This window comes from Phascolarctos cinereus, unplaced genomic scaffold (genome assembly GCF_003287225.1).
Source record: "Phascolarctos cinereus isolate Bilbo 61053 unplaced genomic scaffold, phaCin_HiC Scaffold_3;HRSCAF=262, whole genome shotgun sequence".
NCBI lineage: Eukaryota > Metazoa > Chordata > Mammalia > Diprotodontia > Phascolarctidae > Phascolarctos > Phascolarctos cinereus.
Genome location: NW_027555736.1, coordinates 171029408 through 171056986, shown reverse-complemented (window position 1 = coordinate 171056986; position 27579 = coordinate 171029408). Strand labels below are relative to the sequence as shown.

The 27579-nt window shown below is 43.1% G+C and overlaps 1 protein-coding gene across 1 annotated transcript in view; it reads right to left on the bottom strand.

The window, feature by feature from the left end:
• SLC7A8 (solute carrier family 7 member 8) overlaps positions 1–27579 on the bottom strand; it is a 79400-nt gene that overhangs the window by 8197 nt on the left and 43624 nt on the right. The window contains exons 4-8 of the mRNA XM_020964301.2: positions 12568–12693; positions 10704–10857; positions 9328–9451; positions 3918–4021; positions 925–1021 (exon numbers count right to left, since the gene is read on the bottom strand). Of these exons, the coding sequence (XP_020819960.1) occupies positions 925–1021; positions 3918–4021; positions 9328–9451; positions 10704–10857; positions 12568–12693 (605 nt within the window). The remainder of the gene's footprint in view (positions 1–924; positions 1022–3917; positions 4022–9327; positions 9452–10703; positions 10858–12567; positions 12694–27579) is intronic.

Sequence of the window (27579 nt, the reverse complement as noted above, 5' to 3'; positions counted from 1 at the left end):
AAGTGACATATACTGTGTACAAAGTAACAGCAATATTGCAGGATTATTAGCTCTGAAATGACTTGGCTATTCTCAACACAACGATCCAAGACAGTTCTGAGGGACATACGGTGAAAAATGATAGCCATCACCAAAGAACTAATGGTGTCTGAATGCAGAGTGAAGCATACTTTTCTTTGACAACATGACTATTGTGAAGTGTTTTACATAACTACACATGTATAACCTATTGCCTTATCAATATGGGGGGTGAGGAGGGAGGATGGGATAGAATTTAGAAATTTTAAAAAAAGTTTTAAAGTTTAAAGCTTTAAAAACAAATGTTAAAAATTGTTATTACAAGCAACGGGGGAAGAATAAAATACTAAATAAATTTTTTTTTAAAAAAATTTCCCTTTTCTTTTCTCCTTCTTTGCCAGATGTTTTAGGTTCATCAGCTTCCCTGACTCCCCCTACCATCCAACCCTAGTTTGGCAGCCTCTTTTTAAAATCTGCTGAAATATAGCTAAAGTTTATATAGAAATTTAAGGTCTGCAAAGCACTTTTACAAATATGACACCATTCTGTCCTCACAACAACCCTGGGAGGTGGGCGTTATTATTCCTGCCCCTGATTGTCACTCATAGGCAGCTCTTTAAAACAATAATTGGCAGAAAAGAAGGTACTGACCTACATTGGTGGAGGGAATTTCCTCACCTTGGAGTTCCCTATACCTATGAATTCACAAGGTTCAGAGCATATATCAAATCAGTTACAACTCAATAGAATTCAACAGAAAGCTAAAGGAGGGTGATGGAATGGTATATGTGAAAAGACTGAAACTGACAGCTCAGATGCTGATTAGAACAGGATGGAGTAGGCCCAAACAGAACAGAAATAGGAACAGGGAGGGGAGAGCTAGCCGAGGGACTGACTGATCCTTACCGTGAAGAGGAGAGCAGGGATAGGAGTACAACGTTTTATGTGTATCATAGCTAGCACACTGGGCAGGTGGCCCTCCCGGGCTCCAGCAAAGAACAGTCTAGTAAAGGGAGAAAAAAAGAAGTAGGGGTCTGGCATGAGGCCTCTGTTTCCTCTGAATCCAGAAAAAGAAGTCCAAGACTCATAGCATGCTCCACCCCCTCCCCTTGCAGCTTGCCCCATCCTCAACCTCCCCCCGATAAGGTTCCAGTATACAGGCTTCCCCCATCCATGCACACACACAACACACAAGACATATACACATACTGTCTCATTTATCTTTCCATGCTATCACAGAGGCAGCTGATAGATAGGCGCTGAGTAGCCTGGGAAGACCTGGTGTCTGAGGTCTAGGTTGTTAATGGCCACACCCTCTCCATGTTCAAAATCTATGTGGGGTTGGGCTATAGTAAGAGGAGATGGAGGAAGTGAGCAGGCCAGCTTTACGCACAGGCAGAGAAGGCAGCTACCTGCCTGAAATAATTTCAGGAGCTGCTGGGAAGGTCACCTCCGTAAAATACCTTTTTCCACTTTGTCATATCTGTAACTATACTATGTTTTCTTCCTTTTCATTGAAAGGACAAATCTCTTCTGAATAGAAGAGAGAGCTCTAAGTTCTTATTAGTCATTTATTTCTTAGTACGAATATTGGCCAAAGTGTAAGGGAGGAGATAGAAAACCAGAACTAGGAGTCTAGGACTCCAAAGATGGAACCACTAATTTCAGTTCTGTCCAGGGTCACCACTGGGGGTGGGTGGGTGAAGGGAGGGGTTGACCAGGGCTGGCAGTCCATGAGTCAGTCAGTCAACAAAAATTTATTGAGTGCTTATCATATGCCAGGCATGACAGTAAGGCACCAAAGACACAAAGGCAGGCAAAAACATGGTCCCGCGCTATGACAGGGTGAGATTGACACACATAAGCACTGTTTGCCAGACTTGTACAGACCAGAAGCATAGGAATCTGAGATATGGCACCAGGTAACCTCTGCCACCAACTGCCTTGGCCTCCCTGCCCCACCCACCACATGCAGCCATACACATGCCTGGGTGCTCCAGCCCACCTGTGGGCACCCCCTGGCAGGGAGATGTCATGACCCAAGAACAACCCCAGATACAGCTGAGTCTTTACACACAGCTTTATGTTTGCCTCTCCTATTGGTGCAGCCAACACCGCCCCCCCCATCTATTATCCCAGTATCCAAACATAAGGCTGCCTAAAGACAATCCCTACTCTATAGCTGATGACTGATGAAATTAGAGAGGGTGTCACACCCAACACCCACTTCCACACCTTGGCAAAGATCCATCCATTCCATACCTGAAATGAAATCTTTTTAAGGGAAAAGTGAATAAATAAATGGAGAAGGCCCTTCCTCCAAGAAGGGCATTAGGAGTGGGTCGATGATGTGTGCAGATGACTAGCACACACATACATAGCCTGTCCCTTGCATGCACACACATACAACTACACCTACCCACGTGCATCCAGACCTGCCTGTGTGACCTGCCTGCAGGGACAAACCCAGCTCTAACTTGGCTTTAGTCACTTTTTCTTCCAAAAGATCCCAGAGAGCCACGATGGACAGACTCTCTTCCAGGGCCCTCCGCTGTGATTTCCAAGGCCGTGGCAGCTCCTGTTTAACAGGCACATGACGTTGCCATGGGTGAGTGTTTGGTGCCCCAGTTACAGGAATGGTACCAGGACTCTGTACTTTCTCTGCACAATGCCCCCCAAATATGGAACCTTGGTCCCCTCATGGGAATTCCTGCTGCTGCTGAGGTAGCAGTGTGTTGGCTGTAAGCCAGGGTGAGTTAAGCTCAGAGGCAGCCCAGTCAGTAAGCTGAATATAGTGGGCGAGACAGCATGTGGCCTCCCTGGCTGCATGACTGACTCCGATTTGGGTATGAATGCTCCCCTCAGGCTCTGGCCTTCCCAGGACCACTGGGTCACTCAGTTCCAACCCAAACCTACAGAGTTTTGCTGGAACCCTTCCTGGCCTCCCCCATGGCATTCAGTTCAAGGTAAAGAAGATGAATCCTCTTTCTTTCTCCTGCTTGTCTCCTCACTCAACACCAAGTTGCTTGAATGTGTTCTTACAAAGGTCACGGTACAAACCACTTGGGAAGCCAGGCTGGGTACCTACATGGCCTCTTGCCTCTTTTCCCTACGTTGGTTCCCCAAAGACAGTCATATACAAGTCAAAGTCTGCCCTGATGGGTCCAAAGGAGGGAGGGCTTAGATGCTGACTCTTTCCCTAGGATCATAGACACCATCTAGTCTAAACTCCTCAATTTACAGATGAGGAAACTGAGGCCCAGAGAGGTTTAGTGTCTTATTCAAAATCACACAAGGCAGTAAGCAGAAGAGCTGTGATCTGAACCCAAATGTCTGGCTCCAGGTGCAGTGGTCTTTTTCAGTGCCACACTCAAGAATCATGTCTTCCTCTCTCCCTGTCCCCTCACGCAATGGTTGCTTTTCGCTCTATCCTCGTCAGCAACTGGAAGCCCAAACAAATGGACCAAAGAGACCCCAAGACTTTTCTGTCCCCTAAGAGGTCATCAAAGCTGAGAATGAAAGGGACTGGGGGCTAACCCCACTCCCCACCTCTTCAAATGAAGTGAGTCCAAAATAGTAAAGGTGCTGCTTTTTCTCTCTCCATCCAATGGTAGGAGCCTTAGAAATTACTGTCTCCTGTACATGCATGTATGAGCACACGCACACCACACACACACAGAAGCACATGCCTCTCTATAAACCCACAGAGACATACACAGAGATAAAGAATCCACATAGAATCACTTTCACATGTTTTATGCGTACTTATCTACCTGGATATACAAAAACGTGGGTACATATGCATATACACACACACACAGACACACACATTATTGCACACAAGGCCATTTATACAGCCAGGCTTCCCACTCCACTCACAGTGTAGAGGCTGGACTCACCTGGAAGACGTAAAGAGAGATCCGTTGACGCCACCGAATGTGGATAGCGCAACTGAAATGGGCATGATCCAGGCCATGACGCCGAGAAGCTTCTCTCCAAAGGTCTAGAAGAGGAGACAAGGGACAGGTGGAAACTGTGCTGAGCTTCCTTACAGAAGGGGCCCTGCTTTGCTGTTTTTTCTCCCACCAGTGCTCCTGTTCTCCACATAGCCCTATCCACAGGATGCTGATGCTGCCTGGGCCAAAGAGGTCTTAGCACTCTCTTTCTAGGTCCAAAGTTGACCACATCCACCAGCTGCCAGTGCCACATCTCTGGCAGGCATCCCTTTCTCTTCAACTTACATGGCAGCACCCGAGTTCAAACAATTATCATCTCTCACCTAGACTATTATTAATAATAAGAATTAGCATTATATTTATGAATTATTTTATAATTATATATTTATAATTATTACTTAAGAAAAATGGCTAGACTTTATATGAGGCAGCTAGGTGGTACAGTGGATACAGCAGCACGCCTGGAGTCAGGAGGACCTGAGTTCAAATGTGACCCCAGACATGTATTAGATGTGTGTCCCTCGGTAAGTCACTTAACCCTGTTTGCCTCAGTTTCCTCATCTGTAAAATGAGCGGGAGAAGGAAATGACAAATCACTATAGTATCTTTGCCAAGGAAACCCTAAACTGGAGTCACAAAGTACAGCAGAATTGAAACAACTGAAAAGTACAAAAGCATAGTGCTTTATAATACTTCATTTTATCCTCACCAAAACAAAGGGTACAGGGGACCCATGAGAGAAATTCAAGCAATCTGATACGCCACTATTTTGAACTCAAATTCTTGGCTAAAATCAGGTATGTGTGAAGCAGGGACGTACGTATTACTATCCCCATTTTCCAGAAGAGTAAACTGATGTACAGAAAGGTTCAGTGCCTTGCCCATGATCACAAAGCTAAAATATATATGAGGCTAGATCTGAACTCCTATTCTCAGCTGTGCCACCTAACTATCCTTTCTCGTCTTTCCTCTCTCCAATCTACCCCCCCTATAATTGCCAAAATAATCTTATAAAGCCCAAGTGTGACCATGCTACTTGCCCTGATCAAGAAGGTTCTTATAGTCTCTAAAATACAAACTCATCAAGTTGGCAGTTAAATCTTTTCACAATCTGCCTCAGTCTACCTTTCTAGGCTTATAGAATATTCTTGTCCTTTGTACACTTAACACTGACCAACTGACCTGCTATTCTCCCCATGCTTGGCACTCATCTCCTGCACCCCTGCCTTTGCACAGGGTATTCCCCCCACCCACCCCTGCTGCCCCTCTAATGTACTTGCCCTTTTTACCTCTGCCTCACAGAATCCTTAAGTTTCTTTCAAGGCTCGGGGCTTCTATTATCTGCTAAGATAAGTGATTCCAGACTGTCTCCTCCACATACTATCTCATCTATACCCTTATATGCTCACTTTTTATATCTATCTCCCCCTCCCAGAAGGGTATGGACTTTTTTTTTCATTTTGTCTCTATACTATCTTGCATCAGAGAATACGCACTTCATAGCTTGTTAGATTGGACTGAAGAACAGACTTCACTCCTACTGGGGAAGGAGGTACAAAAGATGCCTCTTCTAGAGATACACAGGCCAGAGGCCCATAAAAACTCATTCAAGGAACCTGATCTCCCACTATTCTGAGCATGCATACTTGGCTAGAGTTCGGTCTGTGAAAGTCTTCTCACTGTTCACTCATATGAGAGGCAGCACAGTGGAGGGAGTAGAGGTCTGATCGGGGAGTCAGAAAGGTCTAGATTTAAGTTCCATTTCTGACATGAGCTGACTATAACCTTTGGGCAACAAAGAGCAGCAGTTGCTGGTCTGCTTTGGTAGATCTCACCAGGAATTGCTTGAAACCAATGACAACATAAATCCAGACAAAAGTTGATTCAAGTCCTAGGCATGCACAGCTTCCACTTTTCTCTCAAACCCTGGTTGCCTTGAAGACCCAGCTCAGGTCCTACTTCCTCCATGATTCCCTTCTAACTACTATGAGTTATCACTAACCACTGCATTTCAACGAATGTTTACTGACTACCTACTAGGTTCTAGGCCTTGGGCCTTGGGCCAGGCACTCAGGTTACAAAGGTGGTGTAAAGCCTGACATCAAGGAACTTACAATCTCATGTAAAAATTACAATACAGCTTTTACTTTACTACAATAAGTCCCTCAAGAGTCATGTCTTTCCCTCTTCCTCATCCCCTCATATTCTCTTCTTGCTCTTTTTTCAGCAACAGACTGGCCCCCAGAAAAATGGTCTGGCAAGGCCCAATAATAAGATACATAAAGGAAAAAATAGTCTTCCTCCTCTGAATTCTTGCAGCACTTAAGAGTTGGTATGGAACAATTTGGCACTTAATTCTATATGTTCTTACATAATGCCTACATTGTTGTTTCTGCTGCCATCAGTTTTCTCTCCTCCGTAGATATGAAGCAACTCTGATCTGGCCAAGACTGGCTTTCTCTGCGTCCCTCATAAACAATACTCCATGGCATTTCTATGCCTTTCCATGGCTGTCCTCCCCTCTGCCTCAAAGGATCTCTATTCCTTTAGGACTCAGCTTTACAAATGCTAGGGAGCATCCCGTTCTCTCTCTCTCCCTAACTATTTAACAATTTCATGTTTATCCTGAATATATTTATGTACTTGTTTTTTCTCTTGTTAGAAAGAAAGCTCATTGTAGACAGAGTTTTTCTTTTCCCTCCAGTTTTTGTATCTATATTCTGAACTCCTAGCACAGTATCTGGTCCATAGATGTTTCTTTAGTAGCCGCCATAGCCCTTATCCTAGTATGGGTCACCCAATAGGCACTCAGTTTATATTTGTGGGGTCATTCAGCGGTCAGAAAATTATAGCCTGGGCCAAGGTATTTTAAAATGTAAAGACCATTCTCAGATGACAGCAGGACAGATTTGGTTGTAGTTTGCTTACCCCTTGCTATAAAAGCAAATGAACATTTGAGGAAGGGAAGAAAATCCATGAAAGTTCAATCACTGGCCGGTGAATGCTTGTTAAGGGAGGGCTTACAGTGGAGCTGAGATTAGATAGAGCACATTCAGGAGACAATTCTTCCCTGGGGATTCAAGAAACTGTTGCTACTAGCCCTGATGCAATCTCCTGAGCAGCAACTCATAAAGGAGGAAACGATGGGTTTGAAGGCTCCCCATATCACAGGCTTTGTCTGTCCCTTCTGGAGAGAAACAATCAGGCCTGTGTTTCAAGATGATGATTTGCAAGAGTTTGCTACTTTGGACTGGATTCAAATCTAATCTACCACTGATTTACTAGGTGACCTATACACGATCAATAATTCAATTCTGTTCAATTTAATCCAGTTTGATGAATATGTATTAAGTGCCTATTATAAGAAAGGTATGAGTGTGCCAAGACTGAGGATTACAAAGACAGAAAGAAAACGAAACAATCCCTGATACAGGTAGTGTTGCCATGATCCACATTTTTCATTTCTTTTTTTGCTTTTTGGTGAGGCAATCAGGGTTAAGTGACTTGGCCCAGGGTCACACAACTAGTAAGTGTCAAGTTTCTGAGTCCAGATTTGACCTCAGGTCCTCTTGACTATAGGGATGGTGCACCATCCACTGCGCCACCTAGCTGCCCTTTTTCATTTCTTTCTGCTTCAGTTTTCTCCTCTATAAAATGGAGAGAATCATCCATGCACCCTCTACCACCTGAGGATTTAGGTGGTACAGTGGATTGAGTGCTGGGCTTAGAATCTAGAAGACTGGATTTCAAATTCAGTCTCAGACACTCACTAGCTGTGTAACCATGGGTAAGTCCCTTGCTAACCCCAGTTTCTTCAACTATAAAATGGAGAAAATAAGAACACCTACACCTCCTCCCAGGATCATAATTGCAAAGCTCTTAGGACAGTGTCTGACACGTAATAGGTAGCACATAAATGCTAGCTATTGTTATTCTGACTGTTGTCAGCTGAATCTTGATTACAAAGTAAATTCCTCTCCACCCTCTGAAAAAAGAACTACTAGGCAATGTCACTGGAACAATGGACTGTTCTTGTCACAGTATAGTATTAGCAACTCCTGTATTATCTTAGTAATGAGTTCATCCTTAACAGACCTATGCTATCTGACAAGGCAGGGCCCAGAGAAATCCAGAGAGGGTTCAACAGACACAGCCAATGGGTTGGAAAATATTACTAGGAGGAAAGACTGTGAGAACTAGCTAGCTGTTATTTAGCTTGGGGAAAAAGGCATTGTGGGGTTGGATAATAACAGTCTTGAATTGAAAGGTGATTGTCTATTCTTCAATCTCTGGGGACAAGCCCATGGATGGGGGACTTTGATTAGAGAAGAAGAAGAATTTCCAAAGATTAAGGGCTACTAAAGATTAGAATGGAATACAGGAGACGTGGCCCTCCCTTCTCCAAAGGCCTTTAAAGATAAAGACAGATTCCATCTAACACACAGTGGGTTTGAGCAGAATGGGATGAACCATCTAACCTCTAGCCCTGAGGGATTAAATCATATGGTCTCTTCTATCCAAAGAGAACGTATTGGTTACTCTCACACACTTTTCCATGAAGTAAGAGAGTGGTTAAGATCAATCTTTCTAGAAGAAATAATGACTTGCCTAGGATCACAGAAGTGCCTAAAGCAAGATCTGAACTTGAGTCTTACTGCTCTAGGCCCAATGAGCTACCCAGGGGGCCACCTAGCTAGCTGCCTACTACATAGCAAAGCTGGGGTTTGAACCAAGGTGCCTCTAACTTTGAATCCAGAACACTTTCTGTTACGTCCTCAATCATATAGTCATAGAGGTTAGCTGTAAAGGGAGTTTGGTGGTCATCTGCTCCAATCTCCACACTTACAGGCAAGGACATGGATGCTCAATGAGGGTAAGAGATTTGTCCAAAGTCACACAGTACCCGAACCCAGGAGAGCTGATCCCTGGAGCTCTGTCCACTAGATGGCAGGTATCCCACCTTATAACACAAGCTCTACTTGGCAGGACATTTTTTTGGTGTGCTTTTGTTTTTCCTAAGGCTGGGCCTAAAAGGATGATGCTCAGGCTTTGTGGTCCCTGTGATATTTAGTCAACTCTGCTGATACTGGCAGAAGTTAGTGAACTGGGGGGAAGTGGGAAAGAAAGTTAAGAGGTGGACTGGAATTCCCGTTCCTGTGTACTCTGACTTCAGAGTGAGCAGCAGCAATTCCCAACTGGGGACTAAACTGAAAAACCTCCTTATTGAGGTTCCTGCCCATATGACTCAGATCACCGGGGGAAAAAGAGTTCAGAGATTAATTACTCAGCCAAACTTCCTGCTTCAAGGGTCCTTAGGCCCCAGAGGGAGCTTCAGAAATATGGGAATCCTTACCACAGCAACAGCATTGGAGGCCAGCAGCTCCTGGGGTGACATCGCAGTGACATAAGCAATGTTGGCAAAGACGTACACAAAAGTGACCAGAGGGATGGAGATGAAAATAGCTCGAGGAAGGTTCCTGCCGAGTGACATAGGATGAAAAGGGGAGGAATCACTAGGTAGAAGAACTCACTCTGCACAACACCACACACACACTCCATCCCCCTAGGTTCCCTAAGATGGAATAAAGGTGTTCTGTCTGGGATTCTATTCCTCTTTTGAGGCTTCAAGTTCATAGCCTGTCCTTGGGGAAAATATTCAAAGTTAATCAAGTCATTTGGAATAAATTCTGCCTCAGTCTGGGCAGACTGCCTAGACAGAAATGAAACAGCTTGGAGAGATGTATTCCAAACCTACTGTTGATACAAAGAGGTTTATACCTTTGCTCCATTCTCCAGGATGCTCCACACCCCCACACCTCCTAGGCAGAGCTGTTCCTGCTCTGAGACAGGTGGATGAATCATAAACCTTTCAGGGCTCAATCTTTTTTTTTTTTAGTTAATTGCTTTATTTTTCTTTTTTTAAATAAAATTTTCTATCAACTACATTTCAAGATACATCCTTACTCCCTCCTCCCTGACAGCTATGCCTTATAACTATGAATAAAAAAGAGAAAAGGAAAACTGTTTATCAAAACTAACCAAATTTGACATTATATGTATGGTTTGGTAATGACTAGTTAGTTCCACAATGTTCTCCACTTTCTTCCTGGTCTACATTACAGACACTTTAGGCAATTTTTAACCTGGCTCTGATGGAGACATCTGATCATTTTTCCCCTACAATGCCAGGAAAGGATCCTACAGTTTGAGAGCCAGAAGGAAACCTAAAGGTCATCTTGTTCAACTCCCTCATTTTATAGATGAGGGAACTACAGCTCAGAGAAGTTAAATGATTTGCCCAAGGACACACAGGTAGCGTGTCTGTGTGTGTGTGCATGTGTGTGCGTGTGTGTGTGTGTGTGTGTGTGTGTGTGTGTGTATGTACACACACACAGAATAGTTTAAGGTATACAAAGCACTTTCCTATAAACAGCCCTGTGAGGTAGGTAGTATACATATTATTAACCCCATTTGACTCATAAGAAAACTGAGGTTCGAAGAGGCTAAGTGCTTAGCCCATACCCTCAGGGCTGGTGGATGTTGGAAGCAGGATTCAAAGTCCAGCGCTCCTGACTATAGGTCGATTGCACTTTCTACCCCAGGAAGAGTAGAAGGAAAATAGTCCAAACTCCTTTGAAAAGAGAAGAAATACAGGCTCCAGTCTCTCCAGAAGAAGGTACTATGCCATTCAAGGATATGATAGACAAGGTGGGCTTTATCCTTACTCACTTGTAGGGATCAACCAGTTCCTCTGTCACATAATTAAGGAAGTTCCAGCCTCCATAGGCAAAGGAGCCCTGAAGGAAAGCCAGTGCGATGAGGCCGATGTCCGGCTTTTGGAAATTCTCAAAAGCGTTTTTGGGCTCTAGCCAGAAGTACTGTCCTGTGAACACAAGGGACAGGGAAGTTGTTTATAACAGTGCCCCACCCCCACCCCAAATCTGTGGTCTGCTGGCTGGCCTGCCTGGCCCCACTGACTGAAACAAAGCCATCTCTTGACATAGTCCGTAATGAAGCCTTAGACTCACAGGTGAGGCAGCAAAAAGTGTTCCAAGGGTACCGTTTTAAAAAAGATCTTGAACCCTGATCCTGCTTTCAAGTTCGAAACACATTTCCAAAAAAAATTTTTAAGTAGATTTAGAGATTTAGATAACTGGAAGGGACAAAGGCCAGAGAGGGAAGGGAAATTAAGGGGATAGTGGATGGGGTAAGAATAGCATTAGGACTCTCATTTCGCCCTTTTCACCTTTGCTGGTTCTCTTCTCTGGTCTCTGTGCAAGTTATGTGTATTTTCATCATGAAAAATGTGGAGAAATCATTTCATTCCAGAATTCTCAACACACCTTGTACTGTTCCACATGGTTGTATCATTTTGCTTTTTCTTGTTGGGTTAAATTTTTAAAATGTCTCTTTCTTATCTATTTTTTGCCCTGTCTCAGTCAGTCAATCAATAAACATTTATTAAGTGCCTACTATGAGCATTATAGTGCTCTATGATGTACTCTATACTCTCCTCTCCTCTGTAAAGTTGGCTTTGTCCATTATATTATATCTCAGTTCTAATGTTCTGTCCCTAGCTGATGACTCAATAAAGGTTACTGATAGATTGCAGTGGACAGGGGCTGCTCACAGTTTTTGGAATTCACTGAGTCTAATACCTAGAGATATAGAATCACAGATTAAGTTCAGAGCTAGAAGAAGCCTTTATTAAAATACTTCCATTTTACAGCTGAGGAGCTAAGGCTCTGAAAGCAGGTAACTTGCCCGTTGTCACTCAGGTAATAAGTGACAGAGCTGGGTCTGAAACTCAGGTCCTGACTCCAAATCCAGGGTCCTTTTCCACTACACCTTGATTTGCATAAAATGATATATACACCAATCTTTTCTGGCATTTAGAAAATGCAATAATGAGTTAAGAGTGGGAAGGAGAAATAAAGGATTCTATTTCACAAAAATATCATGCAAAGAACTTAGTTGGGATTTCCAGGGTAAAAGATCAAACCCTACACCTGGGGTTTAGGCCAATGAATGAAACCTCCCTATATGTCACCTGACATTGACTGTGAAACAGTGATATTATGCAGAGCCTGGTGGTGCCATAAGTCTCATGGAAACCAAACAGAATCTGGGCAGGGAAAGGAATAAATCTAGTGGAGAATGTTGGCACAATACCCAAGAATGTACCTCTCGGCATCGTAAAGGTTATGAGCAAATTGAAAATCTAAAAAACAAAGTAAGCAAAAGATACATAATTTCCCTCAGATATAAATAATATGAAGGGTATGGTTCTCATCTCAGATCAGGGCAGGGGAATCAATTCAATTATACAAAATTGACTAAGTAAGTGCAAGGCACCATGCTAGGGAGTCCCACTGAAACTAACACTGTGGGTTATGATATAGTCCAACATGTATAGAAAATGAATGCAAGCGCCTCTAACCCTTGCATTAAAGCAAGGGAAAGGAGTCACTCCAGTAGGGAAACTGGGAAATCTTATAGTGCACACATACAGGCATGTGTATACATATGTTACGTGTGTGTACCTGTATACATGTAGGAAGTATATGAAACCTATATGTTTGCTCTGCCTCACCTTTGCAGATTTGCACAATCCCCATGACAATAATCAGGCCCAGGGCCAAGAGCTTCCCAGCTGTGAAGACGTCCTGCACTCGGGTGGCCCATCGCACACTTGCACAGTTGACCCATGTGAGAAGCACTGAAATGACACCCCGTACATATGCACACTTAGAGACAGTAATTTCAGGCATTGCAACAGAGATTTGTATCCCCAGCACACAAGGACACAAATATACAGAAAGCCTTAAAAAGGATGGGATGATTTCAATGATGGCTCAAAAAAAATCCAGTTTGAATCTAGTAATCAGAAATTATGGCTTTGCAAAAGAGTTATGAATTGGAACTAGTTACTTTCATTCCTGGATGCTGGCAAGGATCCAAAGGTGGGCAAACATGGGTGATGACTTTGGAGAATTCACAATTTGATACATTACACACAAGTACCTTGTCTCCAAGTCATTGTGTGTCCAAGGGTGTCTAACTTCTAGATGTATCCTACATATGCTCTCTCAGGACCCCATTTGCGTAAAGTAGGGACATAGAAGAAATCTTGACTGCTCTATCACAGAAATGGTTAGGAAACCTATTTCCCACTTGAACTGGGCAGTACAGTGGAAAGAAGATGTAATTTGAAGTCAGAAGACCTGGAGCTTCAAATACATACCTACAATTTACTATCTGTGTGATCCTGGGCAAGTCATTTGACTTCTCACTTCTCCAGGTCTCAGTTTCCATATCTGAAAAATGAACTGAATGGTCTAGATTGCCTTTAAGGTCTCTTCCAGCTCTGACATTCTATAACTGTAGGATTCGGTGAGACACTGAGGATAGAATCACTTGAAGGGAAAGGCATCTCCTGTTCCATTCACATGCATAGGATCATGGAATTTAGAACTGGAAGGGACCTTAAGATAGCATCTAATCTAACCCCCTTGTTTTAAAAATGAAGAAACTAATGGGGTAGCTAGGCGGCGCAGAGGATAAAGCACTGGGCCTGAAGTCAAGAGGACCTGAGTTCAAATCCAGCCTCAGACCAAACACTTGACACGTACTAGCTGTGTGACCCTGGGCAAGTCACTTAACCCCAATTGCCTTAAAAAGCAAAAGATGAAGATACTAAACACTTAGGAAGTTAAGTGACTGGTCCATAGTCACATAAGTAGTAAATAGCAGAACTGGGATTTGTACCAGAGTCCTCTAATTCCAAATTGGTGCTCTTTCCACCATACTCTGCTTCATTTTTTCCTGAAAGCCCAGTGGACGAATCTTCTTGTAGAGAAGTCAGCTGACTTTTTTAGACCTAGGCACTCTATGAATAGGTGCTAGGATGTACTTGAATAAGGGGCCAGTTACAACCCTGAAGACTTTTCCCCTAAAAAGAGATCAGAAATTTATGATGTTGTGGGCCTGGGAGAGGACTCCAGGTATGTACACATTGACCTACTGTTGGTTGAAGATACTGTTTCTTGCTCTTCTTTGGGAACAGCAATACTTTTCAGCCCAGTACCCTCAAACATGAATTATCCTAGAAATAATCCCTGCAGAGATGCAGTCTGGTAGCTACTTTCGTACATTCTACTCATAGCTACCAAAGATCCAGATAAGAGAGTAGTTGTTGTCAAAGTCCTTGACACTGTCAAACAGTTCAACCTAAGAAACTGATAGCATTTTTTATTTTCAGATGCTTTCTCATCTTATTTTTACATTATCCCACCAGCAAGGGTGGGCATTTATAAGTACTACTATGTCCATTTTACAGCTGAGGAAACTGAGGAATGGAATGGTTGTTCTGATTGGCCCAACATCATAAAGATGGGGATGACTATGTCAAAAATAGACCAGGCATCTCCAGATTCTCAACTTGGTGCAATTTACACTAAACTGAATGACTCCCTCTGACTCTGTTTGCATCCTGGACCTGTCAGGTCCCAATACCCTGGTGATGGATATGAAAGCAACAGTATGAGAAGGTGCAGTAGCAGCATAAAGCCCAAGAAAGCTAGTTGCTGGCAATACTCATTTGGCACTGACTGCTTCATTTTTTATTGGCAGACATAAATCCTCAACCTCCCATAGTCCCAACATCAGGCTTGATGATGTATCACATACCAGATACCCTCCCTTCTCAGCAGCTCCCGCTAGTTCACCAGCTTCCCTCCCTCCACTCAAGCCCTGCCTACTTTATTCATCATCACCAAACTGCTGGAGTAGACACATCAACTCTAGGTATGCATTTGTTGACTATTTTGAACCTGGCAAAACCATTTCCTAGGTTGTCTTTGACACCCTTGTCTCACCTCTCCGATTTCTCTCCGGACCTACTACAGAACACCAACCTCTATAAAATGATAAGCAAACTCTGATTAGTTTTTATGGAACAAACTGAACTAGGGCAAATTGGGTCTTCAAAAGCAGAAATCCTTGACACCCTGTGGATAAGCTGTTCCACAAGATAGTGTCTGTGTGAGCAGAATGAAAACATGTTGTCAGAAGGGGTATTCTGAGTGACTGAACAGAGAACATTTCCTAAAGACTTGAGCATTCCACAGGAATGAGACAGATGGGAGATAAGTGCACATTTATTTTAATCTTATATAATACAATATGGATTTCAATAAGTGAGGGAGGGTACAACCAAAATCACCTCATATTTAAAGTCACTGGGCTTATGATCTCAACTTTTCCACTGGACCTCAATGGTTAAGTCAGTAGAAGGTCGAATGCTGCATGATGACAGGCTGAGGAATTCAGAACAGACAGCTATGCTACTGATGGAAAGATCAAGGGAAATGTTTTCTGAGAGAAGATTAAAGGACAAAACTGGGTTGCTGAGGAACAAGTGAAGATTATCAACTAAGGGGACATCTGTTTCTGAGACCCATAGGAAAGAGACACAAAGTAGGGTGGAGAGGGAAGAAGAGAGAGGACATAGGTGGGAGGAAAAAGAGGAGAGGGCAGATGAGGTCTGGGAGACGGAGAGAACAGAGACAGGGAGAAAGGAGGACACAAGAGTGATGGGTAGAAATTATCACAGAATCATTGATTTAGTGATGAAAGGGACCTTAGGGATCACGGAGTTCAACTCCTTTATTTTTAAAGAGTAAAAATGAAGAGGAAAGTGAGGTAGAGAGAGGTCAAATGTCACACAAATCTGACCAAGTCCTGCAGGTCCATGAACTGCCTCCAGGTGAGAGAAAGGGAAGGGAAACAACAACAAAAAATCAGATAGAGGGCAAAGTACATCAGAAGACAGAGGGAGGACAGAGAAGAAGCAGATAGAGGGAAAGTGGAAGAGAAAGGAAGAGAGGGCAAGGAGAGGAAAGCACTGGGAAGAAAAGAGAAAGCTAGGGAGCACAGGATGGAAGATAAGGAGCTAAAGGAGGATAGGGAGGAAGGAGGGGAGGAGTAATGGCTATCAGAGGGAAAGAAAGAGGGTAGAAGTGAATGGAGATGAAATGGGGAAAGAGAATGGAAATGGTTGGGCGCAAAATAAGGGCTGTTTGGAATAGGAAACTGTGCCTGGGATAAGTGCATGTATGAAGTCCTGCCACCATTCATTCCATAGGGAAGAGCTGAAGGGAACAAACATTTATAAAGCACCTACTGTGTAGCAGGTCCTGTGTTACCAGTTTTATAATGACTATCACATTTAATCTTTACAACAAACCTGGGACCTAGGTGCTATCATTATCCCCAACTACCTTAAAAAAAAAAGTTGAACTGGCCCAAGTAGTGGAAAGTAAATTATCATTCTGTCAGTAAAATTTCCTTAACAGATAAACGTTGTGCAAATGGAAACAACTCTGAGGTACCACCTCACATCTTACCAGATGGGCAAAGATGACAAAATTGGAAAATGACAGCTGGAGAGGCTGAGGGAAAACAGGTATTCTAATGTACTGTTGGTGGAGCTGTGAACTGGTACAACCATTCTGGAGAGCAACTTGAAATTATACTCAAAGGGCTATAAAACTGTGCTTACTCTTTGACTGAGCAATATTTCTACTATATAACTGAAAGAGCTCAAAAATATTTACAGCAGCTATTTTTGTGGTGACAAAGAATTGGAAACTGAGGGGATACCCATCAATTGGTAAATACCTGAGGATACCAAGTTATTTATGGCTTATGAATGTAATGGAATACCATTGCACTGCAAGAAGGGATGAAGGGGATGGTTTCAGAGAAACTTGGGAAGACTTGTATTAACTGATGCAAAATGAAGTGAGAACTAGGAGAACAATTTATACAAATAACAGCATGTTGTGCTGTTTTTGTTTCCATGTTGTGGCAAACTCTGAAAGTCTTAGTAACTCTGGATAAACACAACAACTCATCACAATTCCAAAGGACTCATGTTGAAACATATTATTCACCTCCAGAGAGAGCAGATGATTTAAGAGTGAAGGTTAAAGGATATTTTTTTTTGGATGTGGCTAATGTCTGAATTTGCTTTATATGACTATACATATTTGCAGTGGATTTGGTTTTTCTTAGTTTCTCAATGAGGGTGAGGAAGAGCATTCAGAACAGAAAATAGAATAAGAATTGTTTTAAATGTAAATACTATGATAGATAATAAAAAGATCCATCAGGAGTTCTTAACCTTGGATTATAAACTTTTTAAAAATATTTTGATAACTATATTTCACAATATAATTGGTTTCCTTTGTATTTATATGTACTTCATTTTACGCATCTAAGAATATTATTCTGAAAAGAGGTTCTTAGGCCTTACAAGACTTGCCAAAGGGATCCATGACACAAAAAAATGCATTCCCTAGGGATAATGAAAGACCTGAAGGATAAGCAAATTCATCAAAATAGCTTATGGTGGGCCCCAAAGTGACCCCTAGTTCCCTTTCCTGTATCACTTTATAGCAACCTTTCCCCTCCCAACTATAATTAACCTTTCATCTTAAATGGGCTAGTTTAAAAGCAAAAAGAATAAGGAGATTGAAGGGGGGGGGGAGACAGAACAGTTAGTCTGGGGCTCTTGTGACACCTCATGTCCACAATGGCCGTACTCCTCCAAGTCTCGACCCTGCACACTGTGGCAGAGGATAACAGCATGTAACTGAAGGGGAAGGGAAGAGCAAAAAGACAGCAGGGTGCTCATTTGCAGTCTCTTCAGTGCAACAGAACATGATTCCCTCCTCTTACAGAAGAACTGAAAGCTGAGCCTCCTCCCCAGAGAGGAAAGGTCAGCAGTCATAGGCACAAATCAGCAGGATTCTTGCCAGCTCTCCTGCTCTGCTTAGGGGTCACCCAAGAGCCCTTCCTGTGACTGATGACGATCCTCTCCACCCCGACCCCAGCTCTCTTTTCCATTTAGCACCTGATGTAGGACTCCGGAGAGTTTTTGCTTTTTCTTGGACTGTTCCTGGACTTGTCAAGGGGATTATTTTAGGCTCAGTGACTGCATAAGCAGGATACCTCTATTCTTGAGATGCAGTGCATTTGGGGCTTCTGACCTTGAAAGTAGCCAGAACAGTATGGGGCACTGGCAGGATTTCACATCTAAGGACACAACTTAATGCATTAATTAATGCATATTATATAACGCAGTGTTATGTAATAACAAAATTTCATTTCAGCAGTTTATAAAGAATGGAGGGGGGAAAAATGGCTAGCAAGGGAAAAAAATGTGGGGTACAGGGTGGGTGGAATTAGACCCTAATTCTTGGTGACTTCCTAAAATGCTCTCGCACCCTCTCTCTCTCTCCCTCTCTCCTTGTGCCTTTGGTTCACCTTCTGTTTCCACGGTGAAGAGGTGGAAGGAAGCCAAGATGATGAAAGACCTCAGGAGCATGCTGAATTCAAGCATATATTCACTTAATTAACTCGCTTTTGAAAAACCTTAAGAGTCAAGGTGACAGGAAAGGGCAAAATAGGTAGAAATAAAGAAACTTGGAGCCTTAAAATTCAATGGCCCATTAGGTCTATGGAGGAATGAGTACATCAGAAAATGGATTTGATGTCTTTTTTTCCTGGGAATTCTGTGAAGTAAGATGGAAAAACAATTGCTGACTGATGACTATGCATATCCTGCTGCAGATGCCTTCTTGGGGAGGTAGGGGGTGGAATGAATTGGAGAATCTTCCCCTAATGATAACTCCTCTAAACCCTTGTATTTGGCCACCACATGATAGAAGCCTCCTCTCACCTACTTCATATCACTTTCAGCTGTGAAGGGCACAACGACATCAGACTATATTTAGAGACAGGTACCTGGAATCAAAGCTGGAACATGGAAAAGAGGTCTCCCTTACAGAGGAGAAACGGACCCAAGTGAAAATCCAGGATTTGATATTTCTTACCTCAGGCAGGAAACTGGACTTCAGCATCCTCATTTGTAAAATGAAGAGAGCAGACTAGTTTTCCAAATGTTCAAAATGGCACATGTCTATCATCCTGGCTTCCCTATTTTTTGAGGGCTCCAGCCACCCAGATTTACAAATTCAGAATTATCCTCAACTCTTCACTGTTCCTCAGTCCCCACATTCTATCAGAAGTCAAGTCTTGTCTATTCTACTTCCATGACGTCTCTCCAATCCAGTTCTTTCTCTATAACCACATAACCACCACCATAGCTCAGCCCTTGAATCATCGTAATAGCCTTCAAAGTGGTCTCCTAGCTTCCAGTCTCTTCTTTCCAAACCAATGTTCTTAAAGGACAGGTTTGATCACATCACTCTCCTGCTCAAAACACTTGCTCCCTCAGATTCCATTTAAAGCTCTTCACACCTAGTTCCAACCTCTGTCCAGCCATATTTTATATTAGCCCCTGCATTCAAAAGCTATACTGCCCTACTAACCACTCCCCATTTCCTTGTTCCATCTCCTGTCTTGACACCTTTGCACTAGCTGCCTGCATATCCCTGGAATAATTGCCACTGTCTTTCAAGTCTTATCTTAGTAACACCCTGCTACACAAGGCTTTTTCCCCATTCTTCCCAGTTATTAATATTTCCCTTGCCTCTTCTAAAGTACTTTGTATTCTATTGGGGGGGGCCCCGAGAGAAGTGTTTTGTATTTACTTTGCATGTTTTTTTGTGATCTGCTTATTCTTTGTTCTACCTGTCTTGACAGCTCTATCCTTTGATAGGTCATCAGCTATATCTTGAATGCCTAAATCTGGGTGTATCCCTATGCATAGGTTCCCTTCTTCTATCCCTCTACCATTTCTCTCAATGATTCTCTCAATGATTGGATTACCATCTCTAGGTGATATTTCCCAGAATGATAGAGCCACAGCCATACCATCTTTCCTGAGCTGGATCCAGTCTGGCATTGCCAACTGCTTAGTGGACATTATGAATCAGCTGTCCCACAGGAATGTCAATCTGAACATGTCAAACCTTCCCCTCTTCCCAAATTCATGATTACCATTTAGGACACCACTATCCTTCAAACTGATCACACTCACAATCTCTTTATTATTCTTGACTCTACTTTTTTTTTTTAAAGGCAATTGGGGTCAAGTGACTTGCCCAAGGTCACGCAGCTAGTAAGTGTCAAGTATTTGGTCTGAGGTCACATTTGAACTCAGGTCCTCCTGACATCAGGGCCAGTGCTCTATCCCCTGCTCCAACCAGCTGCCCCTACTATCTACTTTCAAACCATTATTTGTATTCATTTCCTTCTCTGCCCTCACAGTCACTAATCACTTCAGGCCCTTTTCCCTTCTCACCTGAATTATTATGACAGCCTTTTATAATTGGCCTCACAGCCTCAAGTCTCTCCCCAAGCCAATCCATCCTCAATGAGGCTGTCAAAGTGATTTTCCTAAATTGGAGTTCTGAGAGAAGTCGGGAGAAACAATTAGGCAGTGCAGAGAGCACTGGTTTCAGAGTTGGAGAACCTGGCTTTAAATCCTGGCCCTTCTTCCTATTACCCATCTGACCTCACTTATGTTCTCTAGGCCTCAGTTTCTTTATCCGATAATAGATGTTTGTTGAATCTGTAAAACAAGATTGAACTACGTAGGCTCTAAGCCACCTTTGACGACACCTGGCTCTAAGTCAGTGACCCTGTAATCTTATGACGCTCTAGGAATAGAATGGGAAGGGTGATGTCATAAATGTACTGTCCTATTTGGTGATGTACCACAACATGGCAGCTTTAATATACACTCCAGACCCTATGGCTTCCACACCACCACTTCCTTCCTCTTCTTTCATGGTAATTCAATCCAGCAGCAAACAGACTTGCCCTATAATAACCCTGGCCTGTCTCATTCCTCTTCTCTTTTTCTCCTTCCGGGGAAAACCACATACAAACACACCCAAGATTCAGCATTCATCTGGAGCCCACACCATTCATCCCTGGTCATATTGAACATGATGCACACATTCCATAGACCCCAGAGAAACACAAACCCAGACAAAACAGAGAGGTAAACATACAAGCTGTTGGCCAGTAACAATCTCTTTATACGTAGATTTCTTTTAATACTAAAGATCCTATGTCCTGTCTGCTCTTTGTCCCAACATTCTTTTTTTTTCCTTTTGGCGATGCAGTTGAGGTTAAATGACTTGCCCAGGGTCACATGGCTAATTATCCCAACATTTTTATTAGGCTTTCTAATCAGGGAATTTTGGGGGGAGCTGAGTGATAAATGTATGGGTCTTAAACCCTAACCCTCTCCCTTCCCTGAAGACAGCCAGCTATACTGAACTAGGCTTGGGAGGCGGTGCTGGTCACACCTTAGTACAGTCTTAAGACACAGTCTTTTTTAGGTCCAGCCAACTCAATATGACTCAGAAGGCACTTTGGCCTATTAGGAAAAAGGATCTGGAAATTTCAGGGGGAATGGAGCAAGAGTGGATAACTACAAGTGACCTAAAACACTAATGATGCAAATTATATGTGAAATAAGGAAGTTCACAATTTATTCCATTTCTCAAAGTAAAACATCAGGAGAGAAAAAACAAGATAGTACTTATTTAATCCTCAGTGCTCGTCCCTTTGGGTAAATTCTACAGATTTATAACCTTGTAATCTTAACGGCGACCCTATGAACACACAGGGCAGGTAGGTGGCACTGTGGATTAAGTGTTAGGCCTGGAGTCAGGAAGACTGTCTTCCTGAGCTCAAATCTGGCCTCAGACACTTACTAGCTGTGTGACCCTGGGCAAATCACTTAGCCCTGTTGCCTTAGTTTCCTCATCTGTCAAATGAGCCAGAGAAGGAAATGGCAAACCACTCTAGTATCCTGGCCAAGAAAGTTCCAAATGGACATGACTGAAATAACTGAACAACAAAAAATGAACGTGTAGGCACCCTACCCCTCATGTGCAACACTCACACATAACGTATACACATGCTTACCATGTACAAAATACAAGCACAAACCCATACCAGATACAGTTTCTCTTTTCCTTGGTACAACAAGGTTGTGTAGATGTGTGTACACACACACACACACACACACAAAATCCTCTCTTTCTAGAAATTAGGAAAGGAATCAAAAGGATGATAGGATCATAAAGTTTTTTCAACCTCTTCATTTTACAGTTGAGGAAACTGAGGCCCAGAGATACGAAATGACAACTGAATATCAGAGATAGCAAGAGGGCGGGCTCAGATTAGATCCAAAGTCCTCTACTGGAAAGCCCACACTCTTTCTGTAGCACTTTGCTGACAGCTGTAGCCTCCTTTTCACTCTACCTACCAATGCCCAGTGCTCATTTACTGAAGGGCAGTAGCTCTATTTGGTTTTTCCCCCCCAGAAGAGACAATGGAGGGCAGAGAAGAAGGGGGTGTAAGAGGAGTTATTTAATTCCTTGAGGGAAAAGCAAGAGGCCTACCCTAGACCTCAGGGGAAATCAACATTAACTAGAGGCCTGGGGGAACCAACATCGATTCTAGTAGCTACCATACACTTGAGAGCCTCACTTACTTTGTGGCTTGGGGATATGTGATGCTGAGGCGTTCCGATGAGGATTTATGAGCTTGTAGTTGGCTTGCTTATCAGGACAGAGTACATTGTTTTCAGATCAAAACTGCCTATTTCTCTTCTTTCCTCCATTTCCACCCCCATCCCCATCTACTCTCCTTTAGTTCAATCTCTTAGTTTGGGATGCATTTATTTCTCCAACAGTGACTTGTGGTAGATGAGTCTTTCCAACCAAACTCAATAGGTCCCTGCCATATTGAAAGCAACACAGAAACTTGGGCACTCAGCAATGGCAAAAGCACTAGACAGAGTGCCTGGAGGCTGTTTTCTAACTCTGCCTCTATTTCTGACTGACCTTAGGCAAGTCACGTAACTGATTGGTTTCTGCAAGGTTTCCAGGTGTAACATGCCATTGCCAACACCCCCACCAAAGAAAAGTTTTCAAAGTGCAGTTTATGGACAGGCCACTGGGCAAAAGCCCCAGAGGCTCTGTGAGCCAGTTCCTTGCTATAACTCTTAACTGGGGCCCATGACCTTGGTGGTTTTTTTTTTAATACCTTGATAAATGTGTTTCAATAATTGATTCATTTTAAAATCCCATGTATTTTAGTTTGTAAATTTAAAAAGTATTATTCTGAGATGGGATTCATAGGCTTCATGAGACTAACAAGAGGGTCCATGATGTGATACAAAAATGTCAAGAACACCTGCTATAAATATATACAAGCCTGTTCTCCCAGTGTTACCTTAGAGAACTAGACTGAACATAAAAGCTGGGAAGGGACACCTTGACTTTATCAGAAACACCGAAGAAATAGATCAAAGATGGTCTCTTGGACAAATGGAGCACAGCAAAAGGCTGCAAGGCTCAGTGGATTGTTATTCTGATTTGATTAAGTCAAAAAACGGGGTAGGACCAATTGGATGGGAGACTAGATTAGTTTAATGAGAAGAGCAAGGGTTAGAAGAATGGATCAGAGAGGTCACTGATTTAACCCAGTGTTGGAAGTTGGTAAGACCATTGCAGGAAAGCTATAGTGCCTGAAACAACATCTAGTGACAGCCTGCCACAACTCACCTACTCGATTCATGTATTTCCCTTATCTTCTTCCACACTCTATCCCTTTTTACTTTCTCCTAACCTGTGCCTTTGGCACTCAAGGGTTACCACCCAGAGCTAATGAGGCTCTTGAACCCTGAACTCATTTCAGGTCTCTTTCAGGGAAGCAGGAAGTAAGATGTTGATATGACTTACATAGTAGGGGAAATAGGAACTGGACATGCTTCAACACCCTTGCCCCTTTAAAAATATTTTTCCTCCAAAAAACTGACTTGTCTCCGTCCCTAGAAGTTATGATCCTATAGCTTTGCGCCCCCTCTCATTGGCCCCTTCGCTAATATCACAATCATGTGGTCCCCAGAACTCTGAGAACTCTATTCAGATTTCTTGGTATCTCTGGCATAACTCTCTTCACAGGAGCAGACTGCAGGGGGGCCGGTGGGGGGGGGAGGGGGAAGAAGGCTGTTTTCCTTTTTCTTTTGCAAATCCTGGCTTCTCCCTCCCCTTCCAGATGAGTGAAAACAGGCACAGGTGCGCGCGCGCGCGCGCGCGCGCACACACACACACACACACACACACACACACACACACACACACACACACACAGCCAGAGAAGCCAATAGTCAACAGGGACAGATGGAGAAAAGAGGAGATATAACTGGGGGAGGGGTGGCAGGGAGGAGAGGGAAGAAAAAGACCAAAACACAAAATGGGGGGGAAGAAGGGGTGATAGAGATGACAGAAGGCTGAAGTGGGGGTAGAAGGAAGGAAGACCAAATGAAGCAGAAGCGGAGGAAAAAAGAGGGGTGGAATGCATCAGACACAGCTGTTAAAGGGGGTGGGGGGACTGTCAGATGACACCAGTTTCTACAAACTGGACACCCTGTTCCTCTTTGGGAGTACAAAAACAAGTACCTTTTCTCAGAGAGATACCCTTCCCCTGTAAAAAAAAATTTACCTGAGGATTAATGAGACATCCAAAAAGGACTTGTTCCTAGTTTCACTTTTTTTTTTCTTCTGGAGGGGAAGAGATCTTGAACAGATCTTAGGAACATTAATAATGATAATAATATCACTTACATAGCACTTTACATACACCATCTCATCTGATCTTCCTAATAACCCTGGGAGGGAGGTGGTATTATCCCCATTTTACACATATGGAAACTGAGTTGAAAGAATTATGTTGTACTTTCCAAAGAGCACACAGCTAATATATATCTGACTCCAAATTCACCACTCTATTCAGTCTGCTAGCTGCCCCAGCCTTTAAGGACCCCCCCTTTTGACTAAGAAAACCACCCTCTACTCCTCACTATGTCTTTGTCCCTCTATATGCAATCTGATGCCACCTGTCAATCTAACCTTTGTGACACCCTTCAAACACGACCCTTTCTCCCTGATACTGCCACCACTCTGGTACAGACCCTTACCATCTATACCTGGATTACTGCAATAGCCTGCTGGTGGGTCTGCCTGCCTCAAGTCTCTCCACCCTTCTTTTAGCCTCCAAAATGATTTTCCTATAAAACATGTCCAATCACATCAGTTCTCTACTCAGCAACTTCCAATGGCTCCCTATCATCTCCAGGAGCAAATGTGAAATCCCATTTGGCATTAAAAGCCCTTTGCAATCCAGCCTACCCCTATCTTTCCAGTCCCCTTCTACCTTACTCCCTAATATGTACTCTTTAATCCAGTGACTCTGGCCTCCTGGCTTGTTCCTCAAGTAAGGTACTTCATGTTTCAGCTCTGGGCATTTTTCTCTGGCTGTCCTCCATGCCTAGAATTCTCTCTTTCCTCCTATCTCTGCCTGCCTACTGGCTTCCCTGGCTTCCTTTAAGTCTCAACTAAAATGGCACCTTCTACAGGAAGGCATTCTCAACTCCTCTTAATTCTAGTGCTTTCTTTCTTTTAATAATTTCCTATTTAGCCTATATAACTTGTACATGTTGTTTCCCCCGTTAGATTGTAAGCTCCTTGAGGGTAAGGACTGTCTTTTGCCTTGTTTTTGTATCCCTAGTACTTAGCACAGTCCCAGAGTAGGAGCTTAACAAATGTTTACTGACTCCCTGACGTGCCACTATGTGGACCCTTTACAAATAACTTTTGAGGTCCCCTAAAGATACAAAGACCACAATATTGGGAGCCATTAGTGATCCAGTTCAATCCCTTTACAAATGAGGAAACTGAAGCCCAGAGGCAGCAGGGTACAGTAGACAGAGTGTTAGATTTGGCATCAGAGGTACTTGGATTTAAAGCCAGGCCCTGGATACATTACCACCTCTGTGACTCCTGGGTAAGCAATTTAATTTGCATTTGGAAAGGCTGTTGGTACTATGGGTTAGATGAGGCCCTATAAAGAAGCCTTCTTCATGTCTGCTCTGAAAATTATAGGGGCTCCCTCCATGGGCCACAGTGGGGAGAGTGGGGTGGGGAGGGGTGTGTCAGTGGGAACCTCAGTGATAGGCTGGAGTGGCTGTCCCTGGAAGGTACTCCAGCTCTTGGAAAGGGTTGGCACGTGTTTCTAATTGTGGAACAGCCTCCTTGGCACACCCCTGCCTGATGTCAGCAAGTCTATAGAGACCAAGGAGGTAACCAACACCAGGGGCCAAAAGACGCTGATAGGCCAAAGAAAATACCAAGACTTGTTGTTTGACTTTGAAATTGCGGCCCAAAGCTCAGATAAGATTCTTTTCTCTATAGATTCGCCCACTCAGACAGAACAGGCTGTGTCACCGCACCTACAGAGGAACTGGAAGAAGTAGAAGAGAAGCTTTCACTCCATTCCTGAACTTTTATAAAATTATTTTTAATTGAGTATTTATTTTCTGTCCCTCCAAGCCCCCCCCTCTACTTAAAAATCAAAACCAAAACATGAACTCTTGTAACAAATATACATAAAGTCAAGCAAAACAGATTCCTGAATTGGTCATGCCCTGCAATGTTTCTTTCTCTTCACCATAAGTCTCTGTCAGATGGGTAGCATTCTGCATCTTGGGTCCTCCAGAATCATAGTTAGTCATTGTACAGATCACATTTCTTAAATCAAAGTTATTTGTTTTTACAGTGTTGTTACTGTATAAATTGTTCTTCCGGACCCATTTGCATAACTCCACCAGTTCATACAAAGCTTTCCAGGTTTCTCTGAAACCATCCTGTTTGCCATTTCTTGTGGCACAACAGTATTCCATGTCATTCACCATTCAATTGGTTTCAGACCTCATTTCCTGAAGTCATTGTTCGTTCATAAAGGTTAGAAAAAAGTCATATAAAAGACTTCCCATATACTCTTGGAAACTTAACGCAAAATCTTTCACCCTTTTAATGTCACATGCCCATGGTGGGGCAGGGGGCAGGACGCTTGATTTTCAGAGAAATTCTACTTGCCACATAATGACAATTTTCCTTCTAAACTTTCAACACAAAGCAAGTAACTTCTCACATTCATATTCTGACAACAACCCCAAAAGAGAACATTTAAGGAGTGACTCTTAACTTTCTGTAAAATCAAACCAAATGGAGAAGCCAGGTACCTGGCTATCTGAATGCTCACTCATGTCCATTGTATGTAACCTGTGACCTTTCTTAGTTCGTAATCCACTGTCTCTTTTCAAGTCAGTCTTCAGTCCTCACTCCTCACTCTCTCTCCTTTTTTGTCTTCCTCTTATCCTGTCTTCTCGATGTCAGCTGCCTGGCTCAGGAGTTTCTGCTGAATCACCAGCTTGTGCTTGGATTAGCCAAGAAGAAGCCTAAATACAGTGCTCAGCATTTCATAAGAGCTAAGCACTTCTCTTTTTCTCTACTAGCCAGAAGTTGCCCCGAACATGGAAAAGGAAGAGAGAAAAAAACAGAAATAAGAAGCCAAAGGCAGTCAGAACTCAGTGGAGGCTCCCTTGATATCTAATTGTTTTCCCAGGGTGGGCCAGGCAACTTCTTAAATGTCAAATCATTCCTTAATCCCTGCGGACCAATCTGTTAATAGCCAGTTTCTGAATGCATGAACAGACCAACATAGACAAAAGAGGCTTTGGTCTAGAGAAGGATGTCTTAATCGGGGGTCC